The 27517-nt window shown below is 60.7% G+C and overlaps 3 protein-coding genes across 3 annotated transcripts in view; 1 reads left to right on the top strand and 2 right to left on the bottom strand.

The window, feature by feature from the left end:
• The window catches only part of LOC127046522 (beta-1,3-galactosyltransferase 5-like), an 89825-nt gene extending 77849 nt beyond the window's left edge, over positions 1-11976 (bottom strand). The window contains exon 1 of the mRNA XM_050943677.1: positions 11951-11976. The gene's annotated coding sequence lies outside the window, so the exon portion shown is untranslated. The remainder of the gene's footprint in view (positions 1-11950) is intronic.
• Positions 118-17753, top strand: GGT6 (gamma-glutamyltransferase 6). The gene is given in 8 exon segments (XM_050943616.1): positions 118-209; positions 4007-4260; positions 15288-15401; positions 16596-17107; positions 17110-17256; positions 17259-17427; positions 17430-17646; positions 17648-17753. Coding segments are annotated over 8 exon segments (1611 nt in total).
• A 1759-nt stretch (positions 17754-19512) lies between these two features.
• TMEM8B (transmembrane protein 8B) overlaps positions 19513-27517 on the bottom strand; it is a 40388-nt gene continuing 32383 nt past the window's right edge. Inside the window, exons 10-13 of the mRNA XM_050943573.1 lie at positions 24517-24695; positions 23096-23242; positions 21192-21308; positions 19513-20195 (exon numbers count right to left, since the gene is read on the bottom strand). Of these exons, the coding sequence (XP_050799530.1) occupies positions 19860-20195; positions 21192-21308; positions 23096-23242; positions 24517-24695 (779 nt within the window). The 3' untranslated portion in view covers positions 19513-19859. The remainder of the gene's footprint in view (positions 20196-21191; positions 21309-23095; positions 23243-24516; positions 24696-27517) is intronic.

Genomic DNA, 27517 nt, shown 5'->3' with positions numbered 1-27517 from the left:
TCCCCGTGCCCCAGCCCGCCCCAGGTCTCAGCGGCGCCCGTCACCGAGGCATCGGGGCGGGGGATCCCCAGACAGGGGCGGACCTGGAAGCCGCGACAGGTGCAGAGCCCGGCCGGCATGGAGGCGGCATCCCCGACCCGGTACCAGCGGCTGGGGGACAGCGACAGCGACGGGGAGGAGGCGGTGGAGCTGCGGACTAGACCGGGCCGGTGAGTGCGGACCAGAGCGGAGCGGAGACCAGCCCCGCCCGCCCGCAGGTCCCCGGCAGGTGCCGCCTGCCCCCCCCCCCAGGCCGAACCTCCCAACACCGCCCAGCCTCCACCTGGCCCTATAACCGCCCCCTACTCCCATGGGGGCCCCGCAGTCCCGGGGCTGTCCCCCGGCCCACACGTGCCAGCTGCAGTGGGGGCTGCGCCCTGCCTGGCCCTACAGCCGCCCTACACCGGGCCGGGCAGCTGCTGGGAGGCCGGGCTGGCTGTGCAGGGCACCCCCCACCCCCCATCAGAGATTGGCCCCCGAGCGTTAACGAGGGAGCTGTGCCACCCCCCTCGCCCATCCCCCCTGTCCCCCTCTCCCAGCCCCTGGCTGGCCCCCTCCCCGCCTATCACCCCTGCCCCCCACGCCCAGCTCAGCCCCTGGCTTGCCCCCCCCCGCCCAGCCCATCCACTCTGCCCCCCACGCCCGGCCCCTGGCTTGCCCACGTTGCCCCCAGGGGCCGATAGGCTCCTTGGACCCCCATGGGGCCAGGGCTCCCCTCCAGCACAGGGACGTTCGGCCCAGGTGAGCCGCTCATGGCAGCACATGCGTGTGGATCGTCAGGCCCAGCTGGAGCCCAGGAGCTGCCCTGGGACTCGGGGGCCCTGGGAGACGCAGCCTGGCTCCGTGGAGCCAGCCAGGTATTTAATGAACCATTCACCCCTGCTCGGGGGCCCTCAGCCAGCAGGGGAAGGGGCCGCGCCCCGACTGCTGGGGGCCAAGGGGCCAGCTCCCCCTTCCCGGGGACCACTGGGATGGCGACACAGACCCGGACGGGTAGGGAGAGGTCAGTGCCTGGGGCTGGACCGGCAGCACGGACACCCAGACTGCAGCTCTGGGGCCCACGGCTCCCAGCGAGAGTGCGGAGCTGGTGAGCCCCGGCTGGGCCTGGGGAGAGCCTGCCTGAAACCCCGTCCCTCGGCCAGCGCTGGCTCTGCCCACCACTGCCCCTGGCCCCTGGGCTGTGCCGAGTCAGGGCCCGGATCCCGCAATGGAACCACTTGGGCCCAGAGCCCGGGCACAGGGGTCACCCCACTGCAGGGCCTGTGGGCACTGCGAGCAACAGCGCTGGGGATGAGCACGGCTGGCTGGGGGCTGCCCAGCATACGGGGGGGGGAGCTAGGCGGGGCTGGCAGTCGCCCTGCAGGGGAGTGCCTGGAACGGCCCAGCCTCCCTCTGCCTGCTGGCGCTGGGGGGCCTGGCCTGTATGCCAGGCTGGATGACGGTGTGACGCTTCTCGGGGCACCCCAGTCACCTTGTTACCCCTGCCTGCAGCGGGAGGGGGTCATGCCAGTTCCCTGCCACCCTCACCCCTCCAGCCCTCTCGCTGGGCTGCACCAGCCCTGCCTTTGCCCTGCAGGCTGCCCACGGATCCACCCAGCCCTCGAGGCCCTGCAGTGTCCCCTGTGGGATCCAGCCCCGGTCACTGGATCCTCCAGAAATCCCACCCCCCAGACCTTTCTGGGGTGTTGGAGCAGTGCAGAGTGGAGCAATACGCTGCAGCACGGGCTAGCCGGGGAGGGGTGACAGCACCGCGACATGTGCTTCCCCGGTGACTCGCTCTCACTCCCAGACCATAAGGGCATAAGTCTCAACAAAGTTCCCTTAGCCCTTCAGTCTCGCCCGCCGCGGGCACGTCTCCCAGGGCCTGAGTGTCGCTATGTCACCTCGCCCGCTGCCCTTCGGGACGGGCACCATGGCAGTGGGGGGGAGCTGCAGCGAGGGTGCCCGATCTGAGGTCGGAGAGCTTGTAAAGAACAGCGAGCACTGTGCCAGTGGCACCAATGGGCCCGCGTCCCAGACGGGCGCTGGCCCTGCCGCAAGCTACGTGGCTTTGCCCGACTCTGGGCACTGCTGGGGCGGGACCAGACAGGCAGCCCAAGGGAGCTGCAGCGGGAAGGGCCTGGACCAGGGCCCCGTGTCTGCCCCAGCGAGGTGCTGGCTGTGCTGCTGGGAGCGCTCAGGCCAGTGGCAGGGAAGGGGTACGTGTGACACACAACACCCCGGGCCCTTGGCCTCAGGGGAGGGGGTGGGGACACTGGCTCAGCTGGCCCCTCCCCGGGCCTGGAGTCTGGGCGGGTGGCTCAGCCCTTTGGTGCCAGGCCCAGCTCCCCCCTCCCTAGATTGCACCAGGCGTGAGGCACCTGCATGGGTGCAGATCGAGTGGCCTGCCCCACCCCTTGCCTCTTCCTCCCTGCCCCACCTGCCCCGGGAGCCCCCTCCCACTCAGCCCCCCGAGCTCTCTAAGCCCCTGGCCTTGGCTGCAGCTCGGCTCCTGGCGGCTGGTGAATTTGGCTGTAATCCTATTACGGGAGCTGAATGGGCCTCACTAATCCCATTAGGCAGCAGCAGATCTCCCAGCTTCCTCCCAGCCCTCCTGGGGCAGGGGGACAGGCTGGCGAGTGGAGCTGGCTCCTAGCCCTGGGCTCCCCCCATAGCTCTGTGGTGCCCCTCCGTCCTGACCCCCCCCGGCTCCCCCCCCCGGGCTCCCCCCATAGCTCTGTGGTGCCCCTCCGTCCTGACCCCCCCCGGCTCCCCCGCCCTGGGCTCCCCCCATAGCTCTGTGGTGCCCCTCCATCCTGACCCCCCCCGGCTCCCCCCCTTGGGCTCCCCCCATAGCTCTGTGGTGCCCCTCTGTCCTGACCCCCCCCCCGGCTCCCCCGCCCTGGGCTCCCCCCCACCGCTCCGTGCTGCCTCTCTGTCCTGACCCCCCCGCGCTCCCCCAGCCCTGGGCTCCCCCCCACACCTCTGTAGTGCCCCTCCGTCCTGACCCCCCCCACAATCCCCCAGCCCTGGGCTCCCCCCCACTGCTCTGTGGTGGCCCTCTGTCCTGACCCCCCCGGCTCCCCTGCCCTGGCCTCCCCCCCACCGCTCTGTGCTGCCCCTCTGTCCTGACCCCCCCGCGCTCCCCCAGCACTGGGCTCCCCCCCACACCTCTGTAGTGCCTCTCCGTCCTGCCCCCCCCCACGCTCCCCCAGCCTTGGGCTCCCCCCCACAGCTCTGTGGTGCCCCTCCGTCCTGACCCCCCCCCGCACTCCCCCAGCCCTGGGCTCTCTCCTACAGCTCTGTGGTGCCCCTCTGTCCTGACCCCCAGCCCTGGGCTCCCCCCCACAGCTCTGTGGTGCCCCTCCATCCTGACCCACAGCCCTGGGCTCCCCCCACAGCCCTGTGGTGCCCCTCCATCCTGACCCCCCCCCGCGCTCCCCCAGCCCTGGGCTCCCCCCCACAGCTCTGTGGTGCCCCTCTGTCCTGACCCCCAGCCCTGGGCTCCCCCCCACAGCTCTGTGGTGCTCCTCTGTCCTGACCCCCCACCGCACTCCCCCAGCCCTGGGCTCTCCCCCACAGCTCTGTGGTGCCCCTCCGTCCTGACCCCCCCCCCGCTCTCCCAGCCCTGGGCTCTCCCCCACGGCTCTGTGGTGTCCTGCCGTCCTGACCCCCCCCCCGCACTTCCCCAGCTCTGGGCTGCCCCCCCTAGCTCTGTGGTACCCCTCCGTCCTGACCCCCCCCCCCCGCTCCCCGAGCCTTGCACCTCTAGCTCTGCTGATGCCCCTGCGTCCTGACCCACCCCCGGGTGTTCACCCCTGGACTCCCACCCGTGCACCCATAGTTCTGCGGCTGCCTCCGTCCTGCTCTCCTGCGCCCCTCGCAGTCTGCCGGGAGCCTCCCTCCCGGGCGCAACCCAGAGCACAGGCTGCACAGCTGTCTGGCTACCGCGGGGGCTGATCGCTCTGTTCTCTCTGGCTCTCTGCAGATCCCCGCTTCAGCAGCACCACCGGGAGACCTGCGCCCGCATCTCCTCGGCCCTGGTGCTGCTGGCGCTGGCCTTGGCCTTGGCCTTTTACCAGATGACCGTGGGTGCCTCGTGGCTGGGCGGCGCCCAGGCTCACAGGCAGGATGGTGGCACCGGGCAGATGGAGGCACAGAAGGAGCCTGGAGACGTCCCATCGGCAGCTCACATGCCCCCACGGGGTGTTTACCATCATGCCACCCTCATCAGCAGCTCAAGTGAGCATCGGGTACAGGCACCCAGAGGGCACCGCTTTCTCCTGCTGTGTTCAGGCTGGCTACCCCTTGGGTCACTGTGATGGGCTCCCCGGGGTACAACCTGACACTGGGGTACTGCTGAGCCCTCTGTCTCACCAAACCTGGGCTCCCTCTCGCACTGGGATGCTGTGACAGTCTGCAGACCCCTCCAGGTCCTGCACTCACACAGCTACTTACAGACAGGGACACTCCCAGCTGAGTTGCATGAATACTTTCAGCAGCCACTCATGAACCAACAAGAGAGAGGCTCCAGCCAGTTCCCCCGACCCCCGCAGCCTAGGACCCCAGAGCTGTGCCGACCAGAGTAAGTTATTACCCAGTCTGCCCTCCCTCAGTGTGTAGAGGACAATGCACCAGCCCCTATTCCTGAGCAGATTTCCCTTTGCGCTTCAAACAACACCCTGTCTTAGGTAAAAAATATAAAACAGATTTACTACTTACAGAGAGCGAGATTGTAAGTGATTAGTAGTAATAGTTAACAGATCAGAGTTGGTTACCTAAGAAATAAAACAACAACACAATCTGAGTTCTATACACTAGGCAGGACTTGACTCCAGCAGTGTCTCCCCTGATGGTACAGGGACTTCCTAGATCCTCCATGCACAGGTTGGAAATGCTCCTTTCCAGCTGGGCCCCCTCCCACGTTCTAAGGCTTTTCCCTCTAGCCGTGTTTCCAGGTGTTGAGTTGGGGGCAGGGGGAGTGAGGCCAAGTGATGACGTCCCTTCCCCCTTTTATAGCTTCTCCCATGTGGAGGGAACTTCCTTGTCCCAAACAGAAGCCCCCAGCACAGTTTGTGGCAAGATACAGGCACAAGATGGAGTCCAGCGTCACATGATCTGGCCACCTGTCCTCACATGCTTCCCTGTGTCACAGCAGCCATTATCCATGTCCACAGGAAGGCCCCCCAGGTGGAGAGAAGCTTCTTCTATTGTGTTTCTTAATGGCCCTTTGTGACGTTATTGATATCAACTGGGACCATATAGAACATGGGTTGCAACCAAGGTCCTGTAGTGGCACCAAATCCTATGTAAAGGGGGTCATATAAGGTGTCTAAGACCAGGTTATGGGTTACTGGTTATGATTATGCTGTCTGTGTGCATGTGTCATTTTGTAGTTGAAGTTATAAGTATTGGCTCTATACTGTCTGTACTTCAAATTGGTGCTGTAGTTCTGGTGACACCCCAGATAAGTTGGTGTTAGCTCTGCCTAGCCTGCTTGATGGCCCATTAAGGACCATCAGCTACACAACTGACCCATTAAGAGGAGGCAAATACACCTTGTGACTCAGCAGGGTGTGCAGAAACTGGCCCATGTGACTGCAGTCTCCATTTTGCTGAAATTTTCCACAGTAAGAACAAAGAGGTTCTTACACCTGGAAGAGCCTATATAAGGCTGATGCCTCATCTCCATCTTGTCTTCAGTCCTGCTTCCTACCTCTGGAGGGACTTTGCTACAAACAGAAGCTCTGAACAAAGGACTGATGACCCATCCCAGCGGGGGATGTTCTCCAGAGACTTGATTTGAACCTGCAGTTTACTCCATCACTGCTACAAGCCTGAACTAAGAACTTTGCCATTACCTTATGTAACTGATTCCATTTAACCAATTCTAGCTCTCATCTCTATCTTTTCCCCTTTATGAATAAACCTTTAGATTTTAGATTCTAAAGGATTGGCAACAGCATGATTTGTGGGTAAGATCTGATGTGTATATTGACCTGAGTCTGGGGCTTGGTCCTTTGGGATCGAGAGAACCTTTTTCTTTTATTGGGGTGTTGGTTTTCATAACCATTCATCCCCAGGACTAGTGGGACTGGTGGTGATACTGGGAGACTGGAGTATCTAAGGAAATTGCTTGTGTGACTTGTGGTTAGCCAGTGGGGTGAGACCGAAGTCATTTGTGTCTGGCTGGTTTGGTTTGCCTTAGAGGTGGAAAAACCCCAGCCTAGGGCTGTAACTGCCCTGTTTGAGCAATTGGTCCTGAATTGGCACTCTCAGTTGGGTCCCGCCAGAACCGCATCGTCACAGTGGTGTAGTCGTGCTAGGATCCAAAGAACCAGGTTAATTAAGCTTTGGGTCAGAACCCCACGCTATCCAAATTTGAAATTTGGGATTGAGAGTTTGGTTGGTTGAAGAGCAGTTGCAATGGATGAGCAAAGAGCATATGAAGGTCTTGACAAAAAAGCCCTGGAAGATTTGTGTTCAGAAAAAGGGACAGGCTTTAGAAAGAAAGCTACAAATCAAGAACTGAGAGATCTGCTAATGGCCAGTGATCAGGAGGCAGAAGCACAGCCCTTACCTGATAATACAGAGACTGCAGAAGCAATTCGAATGAAAGAGGCAGCGAATAAACTGCAATTCGAGCATGAACAGAAACTAGCAGACCTGCGATTGCTGGAAAGGCAGAAAATAGCTGAATTAGAAAGAGAAGCTGCTGAGAGAGAGAAAGAAGCTGCTGAACGAAAGAAGGAGGCTAATGAGAGAGAAGAAAAAGCTCGTAAGGAGCATCTGGAACTACTGGCTGCTGAGGAGAGAGCTTGACAGAGGCAACAGGAGACTCACAAGATGGAACAGGAGACGGCCAGACTGCAGCTCCAAGTAATGGAAGAGCGGAGAAAGTCATCGCCACCTGGTACTCCACATACCCACTGCCAGGAGAAGAACTGGGAAAAGATGTGTCCCATTTACAATGATACGGAGGATATAGAGCAGTTTTTGTCCACCTTTGAGCGCCTCTGCACTCTGTATCAGATCCCCAATGATCAGCGAATGCCTATCCTGCTGACCAGACTGACTGGAAAAGCCAGGGAGGCATTTAATGATTTGGGGGAACAAGAAGCCTGGATTATGGGCGGTTTAAAGATTCGGTGTTAAGGCGGTTCAGGGTTACTCCTGATTCTTACAGAGTTAAGTTTAGAAAGTTTAAGATGTCTAATGATTGTACTTTTGTAGAATGTGCTCATAAGCTGGTGGGTTTTGTTAAGAAGCGGGTGATGGGAGCAAAGACACATGGGAGTTTTGAAAAGCTGCTGGATTTAATAACTTTGGAACAGTTCCGAGACATTGTGCCTGACCACGTGAGAGCAGCTGTGTGTGATAGGGACCCTGAGTCAGTCCTACGGGCTGCAGAGATTGCGGATGCCCATACCCAAAACAGGGCTCGGGAAGGGTATAAACCCCAAGGGAAAAGCAGTCACCATTCTCCCCAGTTCAAGAGGAGGGAAGGATTTAAAGGTAAACCTGGCCCTGACTCTTGTAAGGTGGCTCCCGGGGGCGCAGAGAGTGGGAACGCTCACCCCAGACATAAACCGGTTACATGCTATCACTGTGGGATGCTTGGCCACATAAGACCAGATTGCCCAACCCTAAAGGGCAGCCCAAAACCAGCAACCCCAAAAGCCACAGTAGATGCCAATTCCATGACTCTGAGCACCCAGGCTGAGCCAAGCCACAACAGCACAACAGAAGCTTGGGTGAAAGTGATCATGAAATCATAGAATTTGCAATTCTAAGGAAGGGTAGAAGGGAGTACAGCAGAACAGAGACAATGGATTTCAGGAAGGCGGATTTTGGTAAGCTCAGAGAGCAGATAGGTAAGGTCCCATGGGAATCAAGACTGAGGGGAAAAACAACTGAGGAGAGTTGGCAGTTTTTCAAAGGGACATTATTAAGGGCCCAAAAGCAAGCTATTCCGATGGTTAGGAAAGATAGAAAAACTGGCAAAAGACCACCTTGGCTTAACCATGAGATCTTGCGTGACCTACAAAATAAAAAGGCGTCATATAAAAAATGGAAACTAGGTCAGATTACAAAGGATGAACATAGGCAAACAGCACAGGAATGCAGGGGCAAGATTAGAAAGGCAAAGGCACAAAATGAACTCAAACTAGCTATGGGAATAAAGAGAAACAAGAAGACTTTTTATCAATACATTAGAAGCAAGAGGAAGACCAAGGACAGGGTAGGCCCACTGCTCAGTGAGGAGGGGGAAACAGTAACAGGAGACTTGGAAATGGCAGAGATGCTTAATGACTTCTTTGTTTCGGTCTTCACTGAGAAGTCTGAAGGAATGTCTAATATAGTGAATGCTTACGGGAAGAGGGTAGGTTTAGAAGATAAAATAAAAAGAGAGCAAGTAAAAAATCACTTAGAGAAGTTAGATGCCTGCAAGTCACCAGGGCCTGATGAAATGCATCCTAGAATACTCAAGGAGTTAATAGAAGAGGTATCTGAGCCTCTAGCTATTATCTTTGGGAAATCATGGGAGACGGAGGAGATTCCAGAAGACTGGAAGGGGGCAAATATAGTGCCCATCTATAAAAAGGGAAATAAAAACAACCCAGGAAACTACAGACCAGTTAGTTTAACTTCTGTGCCAGGGAAGATAATGGAGCAGGTAATTAAAAAAATCATCTGCAAACACTTGGAAGGTGGTAAGGTGATAGGAAATAGCCAGCACGGATTTGTAAAGAACAAATCGTGTCAAACTAATCTGATAGCGTTCTTTGATAGGATATCAAGCCTTGTGGATAAGGGAGAAGCGGTGGATGTGATATACCTAGACTTTAGTAAGGCACTTGATACGGTCTCGCATGATATTCTTATAGATAAACTAGGAAAGTACAATTTAGATGGGGCTACTATAAGGTGGGTGCATAACTGGCTGGATAACCGTACTCAGAGAGTAGTTGTTAATGGCTCCCAATCCTGCTGGAAAGGTATAACAAGTGGGGTTCCGCAGGGGTCTGTTTTGGGACCGGCTCTGTTCAATATCTTCATCGACGATTTAGATGTTGGCATAGAAAGTAGCTTATTAAGTTTGCAGACGATACCAAACTGGGAGGGATTGCAACTGCTTTGGAGGACAGGGTCAAAATTCAAAATGATCTGGACAAATTGGAGAAATGGTCTGAGGTAAACAGGATGAAGTTCAATAAAGATAAATGCAAAGTGCTCCACTTAGGAAGGAACAATCAGTTTCACACATACAGAATGGGAAGAGACTGTCCAGGAAGGAGTATGGCAGAAAGAGATCTAGGGGTCATAGTAGACCACAAGCTTAATATGAGTCAACAGTGTGATACTGTTGCAAAAAAAGCAAACGTGATTCTGGGATGCATTAACAGGTGTGTTGTAAACAAGACACGAGAAGTCATTCTTCCGCTTTACTCTGCGCTGGTCAGGCCTCAGCTGGAGTATTGTGTCCAGTTGTGGGCACCGCATTTCAAGAAAGATGTGGAGAAATTGGAGAGGGTCCAGAGAAGAGCAACAAGATTGATTAAAGGTCTTGAGAACATGACCTATGAAGGAAGGCTGAAGGAATTGAGTTTGTTTAGTTTGGAAAAGAGAAGACTGAGAGGGAACATGATAGCAGTTTTCAGGTATCTAAAAGGGTGTCATCAGGAGGAGGGAGAAAACTTGTTCACCTTAGCCTCCAATGATAGAACAAGAAGCAATGGGCTTAAACTGCAGCAAGGGAGATTTAGGTTGGACGTTAGGAAAAAGTTCCTAACTGTCAGGGTAGTTAAACACTGGAATAGATTGCCTAGGGAAGTTGTGGAATCTCCATCTCTGGAGATATTTACGAGTAGGTTAGATAAATGTCTATTAGGGATGGTCTAGACAATATTTGGTCCTGCCATGAGGGCAGGGGACTGGACTCGATGACCTCTCGAGGTCCCTTCCAGTCCTGGAGTCTATGAGTCTATGAGTCTATGAGCACCACCTTGAGTCCAGGGGCAAGCAGAGCAGTGGCTAATGCCAGCCCCCTCGTCTCTGGTGCTCTGGGAGGAGGGGATCAGCTCATCAGCTATGTCAGAACTGAAGCTTGGCAAGGGAGTGAGAGGTTTATTATGGAGGCAAAGGTCAATGGTGTTGAATGCATGGGATGGAGAGACACTGGCTCGGGTGTAACTATAGTCAAGGGACATCTGGTTAAGCCAGAGGACATGTTGCCTGGGGAATATGTGATGATAGTGGCATTATCTGAATACTCTGTGGACCTGCGAATGGCTAGAATCCACCTTGAGTGGGACGGCTTTACAGGGAATGTAAAGGCTGCTGTCTGAGATTTAATTCCGGCTGATGTTTTGGTAGGAAATAACATACTGGGGGTGCCTGGCCAAGTGAATGTGGTGACCAAGTCACAGAGAGAGTTGGGGTCTGTGGCAGATGCCCTGACTGATGGCAGTGAGGGGGACGGCGAACAGACAGAGAGTGTCTCTCAAGATGGATCAGGTGAAGGTTTGTCTGAAATGTCAGAGATGGTTCTGAATTCAGACAAAACCCAAAGTGAAATCATGATGGCTCAGCAAAGTGACGTATCTCTAGAGAGAACCAGGAATGATGCTCAGAGTCAGGTCCCAGCCAGTGAAGAGAGAGGCAGGTTCTTCATGCAGGATGGGCTGTTGTATAGGGAGCCGCCCAGGGGAAGGAAGAATTCCCAAGCTGCAGCTCGCAAACAGCTTGTGGTACCAGAGAGTTACCGCAATGAGTTATTGAAGTTGGCTCATGATGGTCCATTTGCAGGACATCTGGGTATAGACAAAACGTGTGACAGGCTGGAGCAAAATTTCTAGTGGCCCCACCTCTTTGAGACGGTGAGAGATTACTGCAGGAGCTGTGAACTGTGCCAGAAGCGTAAGGGATTAAAGGGGGCCTAGCAAGGTGCCCCTCCAGCCTCTGCCCATTATAGGGGAGGCTTTTGCCAGAGTGGCTGTGGATATTGTGGGGCCATTCCCAAAACCTTCCAGAAATGGGAAGAAATACATCCTGGGGCTGGTATACTTTGCTATCCGATATCCTGAGGCTGTAGCCTTGGCTAATATTGAGGCAGAGACAGTGGCAGTGGCCTTGTTCTCTATTTTTAGCAGAGTGGGTTTTCCCAAGGAAATACAGTCTGACTGTGGGTCTAACTTCATGTCTGTGATTTTCAGGCAGTTGTGGGAATTATGTGGGGTGAGACACCTGGAAGCTGCTCCCTACCACCCCCAGACTAATGGCCTAGTGGAAAGGTTCAATGGGACCTTGAAGTCTATGTTGAAAATGTCTGTGGATAGACTTCAGAATGACTGGGATGTTCTACTGCCATATCTATTGTATGCATACAGGAGTGTACCCCAAGAGTCTACAGGGTTTGCTCCCTTTGAACTGCTCTACGGAAGGCAGGTCCGGGGGCCCCTAGATTTGGTTCGTGACTCATGGGAGGGTCAGGTGGAGGATACAGAGCAGCCGGTGACTAAGTATGTAGCTCAGTTCAAGGAGAGTTTGCAGGAGATGATGAAGTTGGTTGACCAAAATCTGAAAGAGAGCCAAGATGCTCAGAAAGCCTGGTATGACAGAGATGCTCAGGAGAGAGCGTTTGAAATAGGAGACATGGTGTTGGTGCTAGATCCTATCCGGAGGAACAAAATGAAGGATGTTTGGACTGGACCCATGGAGGTATTGGAAAGAATTAATGACGTTACCTATGATGTAAGAAAACCCCATGGCCGGGGAAGTGTGCAGACAGTGCATGTGAACAGAATGAAGGCCTACCATGTGTCACGGAGTCCCCGGGCGATGCTCTGGAACTGCTCCCCACAAAGCCAGGCAGGACTTTGGGGATCCTCTTCTCCCTCGGAGCAGACTGTCTCCAGGGCAAGAAGCTCACACGGTTTCACCTCCTGGGTCTCTCCTTGGATCATTCAGCATCCTCTGCCCCTCCGTGCACTTCCCCCAGCGTGTCCGCCCAGGCGGGGTCCTGGGGAAGCCACAGGGTCCTGCACCCCCACTTCGCAGTCAGATGTGACTCTCAGCCAGCCAGTAACACAGAGGTTTATTCGATGACAGGAACAGGGTCTAAAACAGAGCTTGTAGATATAGCGAACCAGACCCCTCGGCCGGGTCCATTCTGGGGGGCAGTGAGCCAGACCCCCCACGTCTGCACTTCACTCCTCGTCCCCAGCCAGCTCCAGACTAACAACCTCCTCCAACCCCTCCTCCTCTGCTCAGTTCCTTTCCCGGGCCAGGAGGTCACCTGACCATTTTGTCTCCAACACCTTCAGTTGGCACCTTTGCAGGGAAGGGGCCCAGGCCATCAGTTGCCAGGAGACAGAGTGTCAGGCATTTAGGTGCACTGGCCCTTTGCTCTGCCAGATACTTAAGAACTGCCATGGGGACACTGAGGCACCAAGACCGTATTCAGAGAAAACATTAAGAACATTCCTAGTTCATCACACCATGCAAGGGAGGTAAAAATGTGAACATAATTTGTTGTGCTGAGGAAGAGGCAGGGTCCATCCCTTTGATTGACATGATTGCTGAAAGCCAGGAGGAGACGCCTTTCGAGAGCATTGAGATGGGGGAGAGTTTAGCCCCCCCTCAAAGGGAGGAGTTGCTGATGTTGTTAAAACACCACAGAGGAACATTCTCCAACAGGCCAGGGCTCATAGATAGGATGACACACTCCATTCAGATAGTGGAGCCACGCCCAGCTCCCAGCAGAGCCTACAGGGCCAAGGGAGAGATGCAAAGGCAGATCCAGGAAGAGGTGGAAAGCATGTTTGCAATGGGGGTAATTACCCAATCCATGAGCCCCTGGGCCTCTCCCATTGTGATGGTGCCAAAAGGATAAGACCATGAGGTTTTGTGTGGATTACAGGAAGCTAAATGCTATAACTCAGCCTGACCCTTACCCCACACCCAGAACAGAGGATTTGTTAGATACGCTGGGGGCGAGGGGGGGGGGAGTTTATAAGCACCCTGGATCTAACCAGGGGGATTGGCAAATTCCCCTAGATGCTGATGCACAAGGAAAATCCGCTTTCATAGTGGAATCTGGCCTGTATGAGTTCAAGGTGTTGCCCTTTGGGATGCATAATTCAGGGGCTACTTTCATGAGACTTATAAATGAGGTCCTACGGGGATTAGAATCTTTTGCCAGGGCCTATATAGACGACCTGGCCATCTTCAGCAGTTCGTGGCGAGATCACCTTAACCACATAGGAATTGTGCTGCACCAGCTCAGGGAGGCCAATCTAACTGTTAAGGTTTCTAAATGCAAAATGGGAGCTGCTGAGGTGACCTACCTGGGTGACAGGGTGGGCAATGGGCAACTGCGCCCTGAGCCTTCAAAGGTGGAGGCCCTTAAGAACTGGCCTATCCCAAGAACTAAGAAACAGGTCCAATCGTTCATTGGTCTAGCCAATTATTACAGGAGGTTTGTTCAGGGATTCAGTGACATTGTTGCGCCCATGACAGACCTAACGAAAAAGGAAAAACCAGACCAGGTGCAATGGACAGAGGCCTGTGAGCAGGGATTTCAGAGCATAAAGAGGCTTTGGCCAAAGAGCCTGTTTTGGCCAGCCCACATTTTGAAAAGCCTTTTTCGCTGTGTACCGATGCTTCCAATACTGGGCTGGGGGCAATGCTAATGCAAGAGGGGGCGGGGGGTAAGAGACATCCCGTGGCGTACCTAAGCAAGAAATTGTCCCCCACTGAGCAAAATTACGCTCCCATTGAGAAGGGACGTTATGCCATTGTCTGGGCTGTCAGGCAGCTTAAGCCCTATTTGTGCAACCAAAAATTCACTGTGTTGAGTGACCAGACCCTTCTGGTCTGGCTGCACAGGGCCAAAGGTACCAACTCCAGGTTGCTGCACTGGAGTTTAGCCCTTCAAGAGTATGAAATGGATGTAATCCACATAAGGGGGAAGGAGAATATTGTAGCTGATGCATTGTCCTCAATAGGGGATCCTTAGGATGCAGTCAGTATGTCTGTGTCATCCCTTCCTGCATCAATTTTGCGTTGGGAGTGTGACGTTATTGATATAACTGGGACCATATAGAACATGGGTTGCAACCAAGGTCCTGTAGTGGCACCAAATCCTATGTAAAGGGGGTCATATAAGGTGTCTAAGATGAGGTTATGGGTTGCTGGTTATGATTATGCTGTCTGTATGTCTGTATCATTTTGTAGTTGAAGTTATAAGTATTGGCTCTATACTATCTGTATTTCAAATTAGTGCTGTAGTTCTGGGTGACACCCCAGACAAGTTGGTGTTAGCTCTGCCTAGCCTGCTTGATGGTCCATTAAGGACCATCAGCTACACAATTGACCCATTGAGAGGAGGCAGATACACCTTGTGACTCAGCAGGGTGTGCAGGGACTTGCCCATGTGACTCCAAACTCCATTTTGCTGTAATTTTCCACGGTAAGAACAAAGAGGTATTCTTACACCTGGAAAAGCCTATATAAGGCTGATGCCTCATCTCCATCTGGTTTTCAGTCCTGCATCCTACCTCTGGAGGGACTTTGCTACAAACTGAAGCTCTGCACAAAGGACTGAATGACCCATCCCAGCTGGGGATGTTCTCCAGAGACTTGATTTGAACCTGCAGTTTACTCCATCACTGCTACAAGCCTGAACTAAGAACTTTGCCATTACTGTATGGAATTGATTCCATTTAACCAATTCTAGCTCTCATCTCTATCTTTTTCCCTTTATGAATAAACCTTTAGATTTTAGCATCGTCACACCCTTCCCCTCGAATGGTTCATCCACAAGGTGCTGGCCAGGCTGGATGTGAATCACGTGCTGGGTGTTCCCCCGGAGCAAACACCTCTGAAATATTGGCACATCGTCAATATTCATAACTTTAGATAGAAAAATGAGGCATGCGCAGAGCCAGGCTAATCATATTCAGTAAACGCGAACTTTTCCATTGATCCCTGTGTGACATACTCCGTAGAGAACATGCCGTAGCCCTATCGCCCTGGGAACTGCGGGGTGCCAGGGTGTTGCTGTGGGGTACCGAATGTCATAGCTGGGCTGCCGAGGGCCATGAGGAGCCGGGGGGCTGTGGGCAGGGCAATGGGCCCATGCTACCCCCGGCAGGAGGGTGTGGGGAGTGCAGGACAGGGGGTCGCACAAGCTCTGCCATGCCAGACTGGCCCCACAGTGCCCGTGCCACCCGTCCCTGACGCCCAGGCCTGTCGGTGCCTTGCAGAGACCTGCTCCCTCCTGGGGAAGGACCTGCTGGTGGCCGGAGGGAACATGGTGGATGCTGGGATTGCAGCTGCGCTCTGCCTGGGGCTGGCCCACCCGCATGCTGCAGGGCTGGGTGAGTGCGGGGCGAGGACAAAGGGGTGGAGCTGCCCCCAGGCCTGTGCAACTAGGGTCACTGCTCCCTGTGTGGGGAGCTGTCAGCCCCGGGGTCCCCCTCACCCCACCATAGCCAGAGCAGTGGGATGTGGAGGGGGGCCTGGGCATGGCCTGGGCGAGCTCTTAGAGAGGGACCCTGACAGGGTCTGAGGGGCTGCAGTTGGGGTGCTGGTGGGGGTGCAGTGGGGAGGTGTCTCGGGGTGCTGGTAGGGGTGCAGTGACAGGGTGTCTCAGGGACGCTGGTGGGGGTGCAGTAGGGGGGTTTCTTGGGGCGCAGTGGGGGGGTGTCTCGGGGTGCTGGCAAGGGCACAGTGGGGAGTGTCTCAGGGGTGCTGGTAAGGGTGCAGTGGGGGGTGTCTCAGGGGTGCAGTGCGGGGCTGTCGGGGTGCTGGCAGGAGGCACAGTGGGGAGTGTCTCAGGGGTGCTGGTAGGGGTGCAGTGACAGGATGTCTCAGGGACGCTGGTGGGGGTGTAGTAGTGGGTGTCTTGGGGTGCAGTGGGGGGTGTCTTGGGGTGCTGGCAGGGGGCACAGTGGGGAGTGTCTCAGGGGTGCTGGTGGGGGTGCAGTGGGGTGTGTCTCGGGGTGCAGTGTAGGGGTGTCGGGGTGCTGGCAGGGGGCACAGTGGGGAGTGTCTCAGGGGTGCTGGTGGGGGTGCAGTGGGGGGTGTCTCGGGGGTGCAGTGTAGGGGTGTCAGGGTGCTGGCAGGGGGCACAGTGGGGAGTGTCTCAGGGGTGCTGGCACGGGGTGCAGTGAGGACTATCTTGGAGGTGCTGACGGGGGGGTACTGTGAGGGGTGTCTCAAGGGTGCTGCTGGGGGTGCAGTGGGGGAGGTGTCTCATGGTCCTGGGGGGGTGCAGTGAGGAGGTATCTCGGAGGTGCTGATGGGGGTACCATTGGGGGTGTCTCAGGGGTTCTGGTGGGGGTGCAGTGGGGGATGTCTCGGGGTGCTGGCAGGAGGGTACAGTGGGCAGTGTCTCAGGGGTGCTGCTGGGGGTGCAGTGGGGGTGTCTCAGAGTCCTGGTGGGGGGTCCAGTGAGGGGGTATCTCGGACGCACTGACGGGGGCTACCATTGGGGGGTGTCTCAGGGTTCTGGCAGGGGGTACAGTGGGGGGCGGTATCTCGGAGGCAGTGATGCGGTCTGTCTCTTGCAGGCGGCGTGTTCTCAGCCCTGCTGCACGCCTCGTCGGGCCGCACCGTGGTGCTGAACGCCGTCCCGCGCTATGGCTTCTCCCGGCACTATGGGCTCCCCGTGGCCCTGCCAGGCCTGCAGCTGCTGCACCAGCACTTCGGCCGCCTGGCCTGGCCACGCCTGCTGGAGGGGCCGGCGGCTCTGGCGCAGTGAGGCGTCAGCATGGACCGGGAGCTGGCTGCGGCCCTGCAGGAGAGCGCGGGTGCGGTGAAGGCCTCAGGCCTCTGCAGCCTCTTCTGCGATGGGGCCGGGGAGCTGAAGGGCCAGGGCACGCTGGTCACCCAGCCCCGGCTGGCGGCCCTGCTCCGGGCGGTGGCATCGGGGGACGAGGCCCTGCCCCAGGCCCTGGCCCTGGCCCCTGCCGAGCGGGAGCCCTTCCTGCAGGCCATGGGGGACTTGGGGCTGGAGCTGCAGAGCCCCCTGGCCATGCAGCTGGGTGACACCTGGCTGCATGGAGCCCCGGCCCCGGCCCCCGCCGCGGCAGCCTGCTGGCCGGCGTCCTCGAGGCGGTGCGGGGAGCCGAGCCCAGAGCCGTGCCTGAGCTCTGCTTGAGGGCCCTGAGCGCGGCCTGGCGTGGCTACTCCGGGGCGCTTGGGGGGGCCGTGGCTGGGGGCCCCTCAGCCCGGCCCCCTCGCCCGTCGGCAGCCACCTGGCAGTGCCAGACAGCCAGGGGAACGTGCTGCTGCTCTCGGCCTCTCTCAGCAGCTCCTTCGGCTCCAGATTCCTGGCGCCTGCCTCGGACATCGTGCTGAGTGACCTGACAGCGCCCGCGGGGCCTGGCCTGCTCTCCTGGGCCTGGGGGAGGAGGGGACAGTGGTGGGGCTGGGGGCCACAGGGGGCAGTGCAGCCCCCCTGGCCCTGGCCCTGGCCCAGGCCATTATAAACCAGGTGTACCTGGGGCAGCCCGTGCAGGAGGCGCTGGAGAGCCCACGGCCGCAGCTCAGGGGCAGGGGGGATGGGGCCTCCCAGGGCTGTGGGCCAGGCACCCCGTCAAATGTGTCCAGTGGCGAGTGGGGGGGGGCCGCACGCGGGCCCCTGGGTGCTGCAGGTGTCATCACAGGGTGAGCACGCACATGCCTTTGCCGCCCCGGCCACGTGCTGCCATCACGAGGGGTATTAGCCCCAGGGGCCCTGCTCAGAGCTCGGGGCACACGACACTGGCGTGGGCACGGCTGGCATGCCCAGTGCGCCATGGGCCCCAAGCTGGCTCTGCCCATGTAATGCCGGGGGCACAGGGTGCGTGGCTGGTTCTGGCAGCCCCGGTTGGACTCCCCCACCCAGGGCCCGGTGCCGCACTCCTGGCAGGCCCTTTTCCCCCCTTGCTGGGTGGCAGGGCTATGCAGGCCCCGTGACGGGGGGTCGGACTGCTGCCCTGTCCATCAGGCCGGGTTTGGGGCTGGTTCCTCCCTGCTCTCAACTCCGCCTGGCACCTCTCTGGCGCCGGCCCCACTGCCCCCTCCCCGATCCCTGCCAGACACTCCTGGGTCCTGGCGTGACGGGAGCTGCAGCTCTGGTGGTGGGCACGACCCTGGCACTGGCTGTACCCGCAGCCCCATGCGCACACGGGGGTTGGCTGAGCGGAGTGGCAAGATGGGCTGCGGCTGGGGAGAAGTGGCAGCTGCTCCCCCCGGCCCTGGCGAGATGGGTTGGCTGGTGGCACAGGCTCGGGGCGGGGGGCTTGTGGGCTCTCTCTGGTGTGTCCGTGAAGAGAAATAAACCCAGTGGGAGCCAAGCTGCCTGGTGTGTTGCTCAGGGCGCGTTGGCCCTGCGGCCACTCTGCCCCCAGCCCAGGGGCCTGGTGATCCAGCCAGGGAGAGCGGGGTGGGAGCCCTTGGGGTGAATCCCCCACCTGACCAGCAGCTCTCAGGCCGGGAGAGCCTGGGGCATCTCGGGGTCCTTGGCCAGGGGGTTAATGTGAGGACACTAGGGAAGGGACCAGCCCCGGTTGCCTCGTCACCCATCCCCAAGCTGCTGTAACCCAGTCCCCCCTCCCCCTGGCTGGGGTGGTGCCCGCTGCTCTAGGATCTAGACATGCCTGTCTCAGGGCCAAGGGGTGGCCCAGTGCTCACGGGGAGTGGGGAGGGAGCCCGGACACCTGGGTTCCATTCCCACCATCTCTCAGGGGCCTTCCCTCGGCCTCAGTCTGCCCCGTGTGATATTGCCAAGCGGGCACCGGGGGGCAGGGCTGCATGGAGGCTCTTGGGCCAGGCCCTGCTGTGCTGTGGGTGTCGGTGCTGACAGGAGGGGTGGCTGCCCCGGCTGCTCCTGCCTGGGCACGCGGCTGTCCGCGAGGGGAGGGGCTTTGAGCGGGGTCATTGGGCCAGCAGGCGAGAGCGGCTCCCTCTGGGGCGGTGCCCACGTGTGGGGCACTAGACACCTCCCTGGACTTGGTGCCCGTCTCTGCCTCATTGTACAGGGAGCCCAGGTGCCCAGCACAACTGTGTGCATCACAGCCTGGGCCCGAGGCCTGTGGCAGCCCAAGGCCATGGGGGCAGCAGGTCCCCGGGGCCCTGGCCTGCTGCCAGAGCAGGGCGATGGGGTTGCCTGTGGCTCAGTGCCACCCAGAGCCCAGCCTGGCAGGATCATCTGGCTGCTCGGTCGCTGTATCTGCTGGTCCCGTTCCAGCCCCTGCCCTCGGGCTCCCAGCCCTGCACTCGCCCCGGGTGCCCCCCCGCAGCTGGGAGCCAGCTCTCCACGCAGGAGCAGCACGGCCCCTGCCTCCTGCCCCGGCTCAGCCCAGGGCCACGCTGCCTGCGTCTGGATCCAGTTTTCCAGCCTCTCCCACCTCAGGCCCTGGCAGCGCCCCCAAAGCAGCGGGCAGCTCCCAGCATCCTTGGCTGCCCTGCCCGGCGGAATAGAGCTACACCGACACCAGGGGCCCAAGTTCCATGGGGCTGTAATTGCCGTTACACAGCAGAGCCCCCGGCCTGGGAGGCAGGTGACCTGGCACGGGCAGGGAGCCAGGCTGTGCTGGGCTTGGCGTGTTGCCCCGTGGCAGCCCCATAAGTGCCCCAAGCAGGGGATTTGCAGCCCAGTCACCGTGAGCAGAGGGCTGAGCCAGTCCGTGGGGCAGCAGCAGGCAGAGACCACCCGGGGGTGCCATGGGGCTCAGGCCCAGCGGGAGGCTGGGGTGGGGGATGCCCCTCGGTGTGGGTCCGTCGGGGGGCTGGGCTCTGTCTGTCGCCCCCAGCGTGGTGCCCGCGGAGGCCAGGCGGGCGTGGCGCTGTCAGCTGGCACAGACGCTGCTGATGGAGGCCGTGGCGGGGCCCACCAGCCCCAGCTCCTCCTGCTCGTTGACGCAGAGCTGGTAGCCGCAGCCCTTGTGGCGGGGCAGGGGGCCCAGGCGCCCGGAGGGCTTGGGGCGCGGCGGCAGCAGGAAGCCCACGCTGCCCGCGATCAGCATGTGCCAGATGCTGTGGATGTAAAAGTAGTTCTCCTCCGTCTCCACGCAGGCGTAGAGCAGCAGGGCCCCCGCCGCGATCAGCGCGCCCGGGCACAGGCAGAAGGCCCAGCGCTGCCACGTGGGCGGGTAGCAGTGACGCCGGTGGATGCTGCGCGCCGTCTGCGGGGCAAGAGACGGGGTGAGACGCCGCCGGGCAGGGACCCCAGGGCATGGGGAGAGGGGCACAGGATGGATGGGGGGTTGGAAGTGGGGGGATGCTGCAGGGCAGGGAGTCGAGGGCCTGGGGGAGGAGTGCGGGGGGAGGGGCAGAGGATAGATTGGGGGTTGGGAAGTGGGGGGGATGCTTCAGGGCAGGGACCAGAGGGGATGGGGGGAGTTAGGGGCATGGGGGGTGGGGGATGCTGCAGGGCAGGGACCAGAGGGGATGGGGGGTGTTAGGGGCATGGGGGGAGGGGCACAGGATGGATGCGGGGGTTGGAAGCGGGGGGATGCTGCCGGGCAGGGACCCCAGGGAATGGAGGAGGAGTGTGGGGGGAAGGGCACAGGATAGATAGGAGGGTTGGAAGTGGGGGAGGATGCTGCAGGGCAGGGAGAGAGGGGATGGGGGAGGAGTGTGGGGAGAGGGGCACAGGATGGATGGGGGGGTTGGAAGCAGGGAGATGCTGCAGGGCAGGGACCCGAGGGGATGGGGGGTTCAGGGGCATGAGGGGAGGGGCACAGGATGGAAGGGGGGTTGGAAGTGGGGGGATGCTGCAGGGCAGGGACCTGAGGGGAGGGGCACAGGATGGAAGGGGGGGGGGAAGCTGCCGGGCAGGACCCGAGCAGATGGTGGAGCAGTGTGGGGAGAGGGGCACAGGATGGATGGGGGGGTTGGAAGTGGGGGGGATGCTGCAGGGCAGGGACCCGAGGGGATGGGGGGTCAGGGGTATGAGGGGAGGGGCATAGGATGGAAGGGGGGGGAAGCTGCAGGGCAGGACCCGAGGGCTTGGGGGGGGAGACACCCTAGGAAAGGTGCTGAGTGGGTGCATCTGGAAGAGTGGAGCTGCAGGAGAAGCTCACAGAAGGGGAAGCCGAAGGGGGCAGGGAACACAGTGGGGGGGGCAGCAGCCCCTGTAGCTCCCAGGTGCCCCCCCAACTCCACCCCATGGGCCTCACCCAGGCGACGGCCATGATCCCCACAGCGAAGAGGCTGGGTCCGAGGAGGTTCCAGAGCCCGTGGCGGTCCAGCTGCAGGGCCATGGAGAGCAGCATGGCGCCCAGCAGGTACAGCACCTGGCGCGGAGAGCAGGCAGGGTGAGCGTGGGGGCAAGCAACATACGAGCCCCCTGGGGCGGGGGCAGGGTGGGACTGAGGGCGAGGGGTCTGGGGGACACAGCCCCAGGCTGGCTGGGCAGGAACGGCAGAACCAGCTCTGCCAGGCCTGCCGGCGCCCACGGGGCAGAGCCTGAGCTGCAGCGCACTGGCCAGTGTGCCAGCACCTGGGTCCTAGGGCTGCGGCTGGGCACAGAGGGACGAGGGGAAATGGGGGGCTGAGGAGAGCAGGGATCGGGGGCCCAGCTCCCACCACCTGGCCTGTGTCCGGGGTTCACCCACCCCCCAGCTGAGCTAAGCCCCGTCTGACGCTGGCTCCCAGGGGCCAGTCCCTGGCTACTGCGTCTCCTGAGGGCTGCAGGAGGTGCCGGCTCCTCCCCGGGAGCGACACGCCAGCCTGTGGCGGGTGGCATGAGGGTGTTCAGGAGGGCAGGAGTCCCCCAGGGGACAGGGTCCGGGGGAGAGAAAGAGTCCAGGGAGGCAGAGGTCTCATGGAGGCAGGAGTCCCGGGGGGGGGATGACAGGGTCCTGGGGGAGAGCAAGGGTCCGGGGAGGCAGAGGTCTCGGGGGGTCAGGAGTCCCGGAGGGACACACAGGAGTCCCAGGGGACAGGGGTCCTGGGAGGGGGGCCAGGGGTCCCGGGGGCAGAGCCGCTGTGATGTTATTGATATAAACTGGGACTATATAGAACATGGGTTGCAACCAAGGTCCTGTAGTGGCACCAGATCTTATGTAAAGGGGGTCATATAAGGTGTCTAAGACCAGGTTACGGGTTACTGGTTATGATTATGCTGTCTGTATGTCTGTAGCATTTTGGTAGTTGAAGTTATGAATATTGGCTGTATGCTGTCTGTATTGCAAACTTGTGTTGTGTTACTGGGACAGATCCCAGACAAGTTGGTGTCAGCTCTGTTTAGCCTGCTTGATGGCCCATTAAGGACCATCACCTACACAATTGTCCCATCGAGAGAAGGCAGTTACGCCCTGTGACTCAGCAGAGTGTGCAGGAACTGGCCCATGTAACTGCAAACTCCATTTTGCTGTAACTTTCCACAGCAGGAACAAAGGAGTGTTCTTACACTTGGAAAAGCCTATGTAAGGCAGAGGCCTCATCTCCATCTTGTCTTCAATCCTACTTCTTACCTCTGGAGGGACTTTGCTACAAACAGAAGCTCTGAACAAAGGACTGAATGACCCATCCCAGCGGGGGATGTTCTCCAGAGACTTGATTTGAACCTGCAGTTTACTCCATCACCGCTACAAGCCTGAACTAAGAACTTTGCCATCACTGTATGGAATTGATTCCATTTAACCAATTCTAGCTCTCATCTCTATCTTTTTCCCTTTATGAATAAACCTTTAGATTTTAGATTCTAAAGGATTGGCACCAGCGTGATTTGTGGGTAAGATCTGATGTGTATATTGACCTGGGTCTGGGGCTTGGTCCTTTGGGATCGAGAGAACCTTTTTCTTTTACTGGGGTGTTGGTTTTCATAACCATTCATCCCAGGACGGGTGGCACTGGTGGTGACACTGGGAGACTGGAGTGTCTAAGGAAATTGCTTGTGTGACTTGTGGTTAGCCAGTGGGGTGAAACCGAAGTCCTTTTTGTCTGGCTGGTTTGGTGCCTTAGAGGTGGAAAAACCCCAGCCTAGGGCTGTGACTGCCCTGTTTAAGCGATTGGTCCTGAACTGGCACTCTCAGTTGGGTCCCGCCAGAACCACATCATCACAGCCGCCCCCTCTCACCTGCTTGGCGAGGGGCTGGAGCCGCGCCATGGCGATGACGGTGACCCAGACGGACATGAGGGACCCGAGGAAGTCGCAGAATTGCAGCACATCGTACTCCATGATGCAGAACACGGCGATGCCCGGCTGGTCGCAGGCGTGATAGAACTGGGGAGAGACCACGGCTCAGCCCCCCACTGCCTGCCCCTGCCCCTGCCCCTGTTCAGCCCCCCGGCGGGCAGCCCCCCACCTCCTCCCCCTGCCCCTATCCAGCCCCCTGGCGGGCAGCTCCCCAGCGCCTCCCTCTGCCCCTGCTCAGCCCACCGGCGGGCAGCCCCCCACCGCCTCCCCCTGCCCCTGCTCAGCCCCCCGGCGGGCAGCTCCCCACCGCTTTCCCCTGTCCCTACCCAGCCCCCCAGCAGGCAGCCCCCCATTGCCTCCCCCTGCCCAGCCCTCCCAGCGAGAAGCCGCCCATCACCTCCCCCTGCCCCTTCTCAGCCCACAACTGCCTCCCCCACCGGCTCCTCCTGCCCAGCCCCTCACTGCCTGTCCCCCGCCCGCCTCTGGGTGAAGCCCGTCCCACGCCCACACCCGGCTCTGGGTGAAGCCCGTCGCCCGCCCATGTCTGGCTCTGGGTAAGGCCTATCCCCCGTCCCATGCCCGGCTCTGGGTGAAGCCCATCTCTTGCCCGGATTTGGGTGAAGCCCGTCGCCCGCCCATGCCCAGCTCTGGGCGAAGCCCGTCACCCGCCCATGTCTGGCTCTGGGTAAGGCCTATCCCCTGTCCCATGCCCGGCTCTGGGTGAAGCCCGTCCCCCGCCCATGCCTGGCTCTGGGTAAGGCCCGTCCCCCGTCCCACGCCCGGCTCTGGGTAAGGCCCGTCTCCCGCCCACGCCCGGCTCTGGGTGAAGCCCATCCCCCGTCCCACGCCCGGCTCTGGGTGAAGCCCGTCTCTTGCCCGGATTTGGGTGAAGCCCGTCGCCCGCCCATGCCCAGCTCTGGGCGAAGCCCGTCCCCCGTCCCACGCCCGGCTCTGGGTAAGGCCCGTCTCCCGCCCACGCCCGGCTCTGGGTGAAGCCCGTCCCCCGCCCATGCCTGGCTCTGGGTACGGCCCGTCCCCCGCCCACGCCCGGCTCTGGGTAAGGCCCGTCCCCCGCCCACGCCCGGCTCTGGGTAAGGCCCGTCCCCCGCCCACGCCCGGCTCTGGGTAAGGCCCGTCCCCCGCCCACGCCCGGCTCTGGGCGAAGCCCGTCTCCTGTCCCATGCCCGGCTCTGGGTAAGGCCCGTCCCCCGCCCACGCCTGGCTCTGGGTAAGGCCCGTCCCCCGCCCACGCCCGGCTCTGGGTAAGGCCCGTCCCCCGCCCACGCCCGGCTCTGGGTAAGGCCCGTCCCCCGCCCACGCCCGGCTCTCCCAGCGCAGGAGGCGCCGCGGCCCCGACTCACGGTGGAGAAGAACATGGTGAAGACGTAGACCGAGGCCTCGAGCAGGTAGCGGCTGCGCAGGGCGATGGCCACGGGCGGCAGGAACATGAGGTTGCTGAGGCAGAGCAGCAGCGTGGCCAGGAGCTGGAAGCCGTAGGAAAAGGCCTCGGCGCTGTCCGTGCAGCCCCAGCCGTTCCAGCCTGCGGCGAGGTCCCGTCAGCCGGGGCGGGGGGGGCCGTGCCGCAGGCAGTGGGGACCCAGGCCTGCCTCGGCGGCGCTGCGGCTGAGGGAGGGGGGCTGCCAGGCTGGGGGTCCTGAGGCCACACGGAGGTACCAGGGCTGGGGGTGATGGACACTCCAGCCACACGGCTCAGCCGGGGGGGGAAAGGGGGGGTCCGGTCCTGGCTCCCAGACGATGGGCCCAGGGGGCTTTGCCAGTAGTAGTGTGACTGGGTACGGGGGTGACGTGCTGCCGGGGGCTGATCCTAGACTCTGTGGAGCTGCCCTGGGAGGCTGCCCCCATCCACCCCCACCTCCCTCACCTGCCCCGCCCACCCCCACCTCCCTCACCTGCCCTGTCCTCACCTCCCTCATCCCCTCACCTGCCCCCACTGCCTTCCCTCATCCACCCCCACCTCCCTCACCGCCCCATCCCCTCACCTGCCCCCACTGCCTTCCCTCATCCACCCCCACCTCCCTCACCGCCCCATCCCCTCACCTGCCCCCACTGCCTTCCCTCATCCACCCCCACCTCCCTCACCGCCCCATCCCCTCACCTGCCCCCACTGCCTTCCCTCATCCACCCCCACCTCCCTCACCGCCCCATCCCCTCACCTGCCCCCACTGCCTTCCCTCATCCACCCCCACCTCCCTCACCTGCCCCATCCCCTCACCTGCCCCCACTGCCTTCCCTCATCCACCCTCACCTCCCTCACCTGCCCCGCCCTCACCTGCCCCCACTGCCTTCCCTCATCCACCCCCACCTCCCTCACCTGCCCCATCCCCTCACCTGCCCCACCCTCACCTGCCCCCACTGCCTTCCCTCATCCACCCCCACCTCCCTCACCGCCCCATCCCCTCACCTGCCCCCACTGCCTTCCCTCATCCACCCCCACCTCCCTCACCTGCCCCATCCCCTCACCTGCCCCCACTGCCTTCCCTCATCCACCCCCACCTCCCTCACCTGCCCCATCCCCTCACCTGCCCCCACTGCCTTCCCTCATCCACCCCCACCTCCCTCACCTGCCCCATCCCCTCACCTGCCCCCACTGCCTTCCCTCATCCACCCCCACCTCCCTCACCTGCCCCGCCCTCACCTGCCCACACTGCCTTCCCTCATCCACCCCCACCTCCCTCACCTGCCCCATCCCCTCACCTGCCCCCACTGCCTTCCCTCATCCACCCCCACCTCCCTCACCTGCCCCATCCCCTCACCTGCCCCGCCCTCACCTGCCCCCACTGCCTTCCCCCATCCACCCCCACCTCCCTCACCGCCCCATCCCCTCACCTGCCCCGCCCACCCCCACCTCCCTCACCGCCCCATCCCCTCACCTGCCCCCACTGCCTTCCCTCATCCACCCCCACCTCCCTCACCTGCCCCATCCCCTCACCTGCCCCCACTGCCTTCCCTCATCCACCCCCACCTCCCTCACCTGCCCCATCCCCTCACCTGCCCCTCCCCCTCACCTGCCCTGCCCTCACTTGTCCCCACTGCCTTCCCTCATCCACCCCCACCTCCCTCACTGCCCCATCCCCTCACCTGCCCCGCCCTCACCTGCCCCCACTGCCTTCCCTCATCCACCCTCACCTTCCCTGTCCTCACCTCCCTCACCTGCCCTGCCCCCCTCACCTGACCCCAGTGCCCTCACCCCCACCTCCCTCACCTGCCCTGTCCTCACCTCCCTCATCCCCTCACCTGTCCCCACTGCCTTCCCTCATCCACCCCGACCTCCCTCACCTTCCCCATCCCCTCACCTGCCCTGCCCTCACCTGCCCCCACTGCCTTCCCTCATCCACCCCCACCTCCCTCAGCTGCCCCATTCCCTCACCTGCCCTGCCCTCACCTGCCCCCACTGCCTTCCCTCATCCACCCCCACCTCCCTCACTGCCCCATCCCCTCACCTGCCTCGCCCTCACCTGCCCCCACTGCCTTCCCTCATCCACCCCCACCTCCCTCAGCTGCCCCATCCCCTCACCTGCCCTGCCCTCACCTGCCCCCACTGCCTTCCCTCATCCACCCCCACCTCCCTCAGCTGCCCCATCCCCTCACCTGCCCTGCCCTCACCTGCCCCCACTGCCTTCTCTCATCCACCCCCACCTCCCTCACCTGCCCCATCCCCTCACCTGCCCCCACTGCCTTCCCTCATCCACCCCCACCTCCCTCACCTGCCCCATCCCCTCACCTGCCCTGCCCTCACCTGCCCCCACTGCCTTCCCTCATCCACCCCCACCTCCCTCAGCTGCCCCATCCCCTCACCTGCCCTGCCCTCATCTGCCCCCACTGCCTTCCCTCATCCACCCCACCTTCCGCAGCTGCCCCATCCCCTCACCTGCCCTGCCCCCTCACCTGACCCCACTGTCCTCACCTGCCCCATTCCCTCACCTGCCCCTCCCCCTCACCTACCCCGCCCTCACCTGTCCCCACTGCCTTCCCTCATCCACCCTCACCTCCCTATCCCCTCACCTGCCCCGCCCTCACCCACCCCCACCCACCCCCACCTCCCTCACCACCCCATTCCCTCACCTGCCCCGCCCTCACCTGTCCCCACTGCCTTCCCTCATCCACCCCCACCTCCCTCACCACCCCATTCCCTCACCTGCCCCGCCCTCACCTGCCCCCACTGCCTTCCCTCATCCACCCTCACCTGCCCTGTCCTCACCTCCCTCATCCCCTCACCTGCCCCCACTGCCTTCCCTCATCCACCCCCACCTCCCTCACTGCCCCATCCCCTCACCTGCCTCGCCCTCACCTGCCCCCACTGCCTTCCCTCATCCACCCTCACCTTCCCTGTCCTCACCTCCC

Source organism: Gopherus flavomarginatus, chromosome 3 (assembly GCF_025201925.1).
Source record: "Gopherus flavomarginatus isolate rGopFla2 chromosome 3, rGopFla2.mat.asm, whole genome shotgun sequence".
Classification (NCBI taxonomy): domain Eukaryota; kingdom Metazoa; phylum Chordata; order Testudines; family Testudinidae; genus Gopherus; species Gopherus flavomarginatus.
This window is presented reverse-complemented; position numbering and strand designations above follow the sequence as displayed.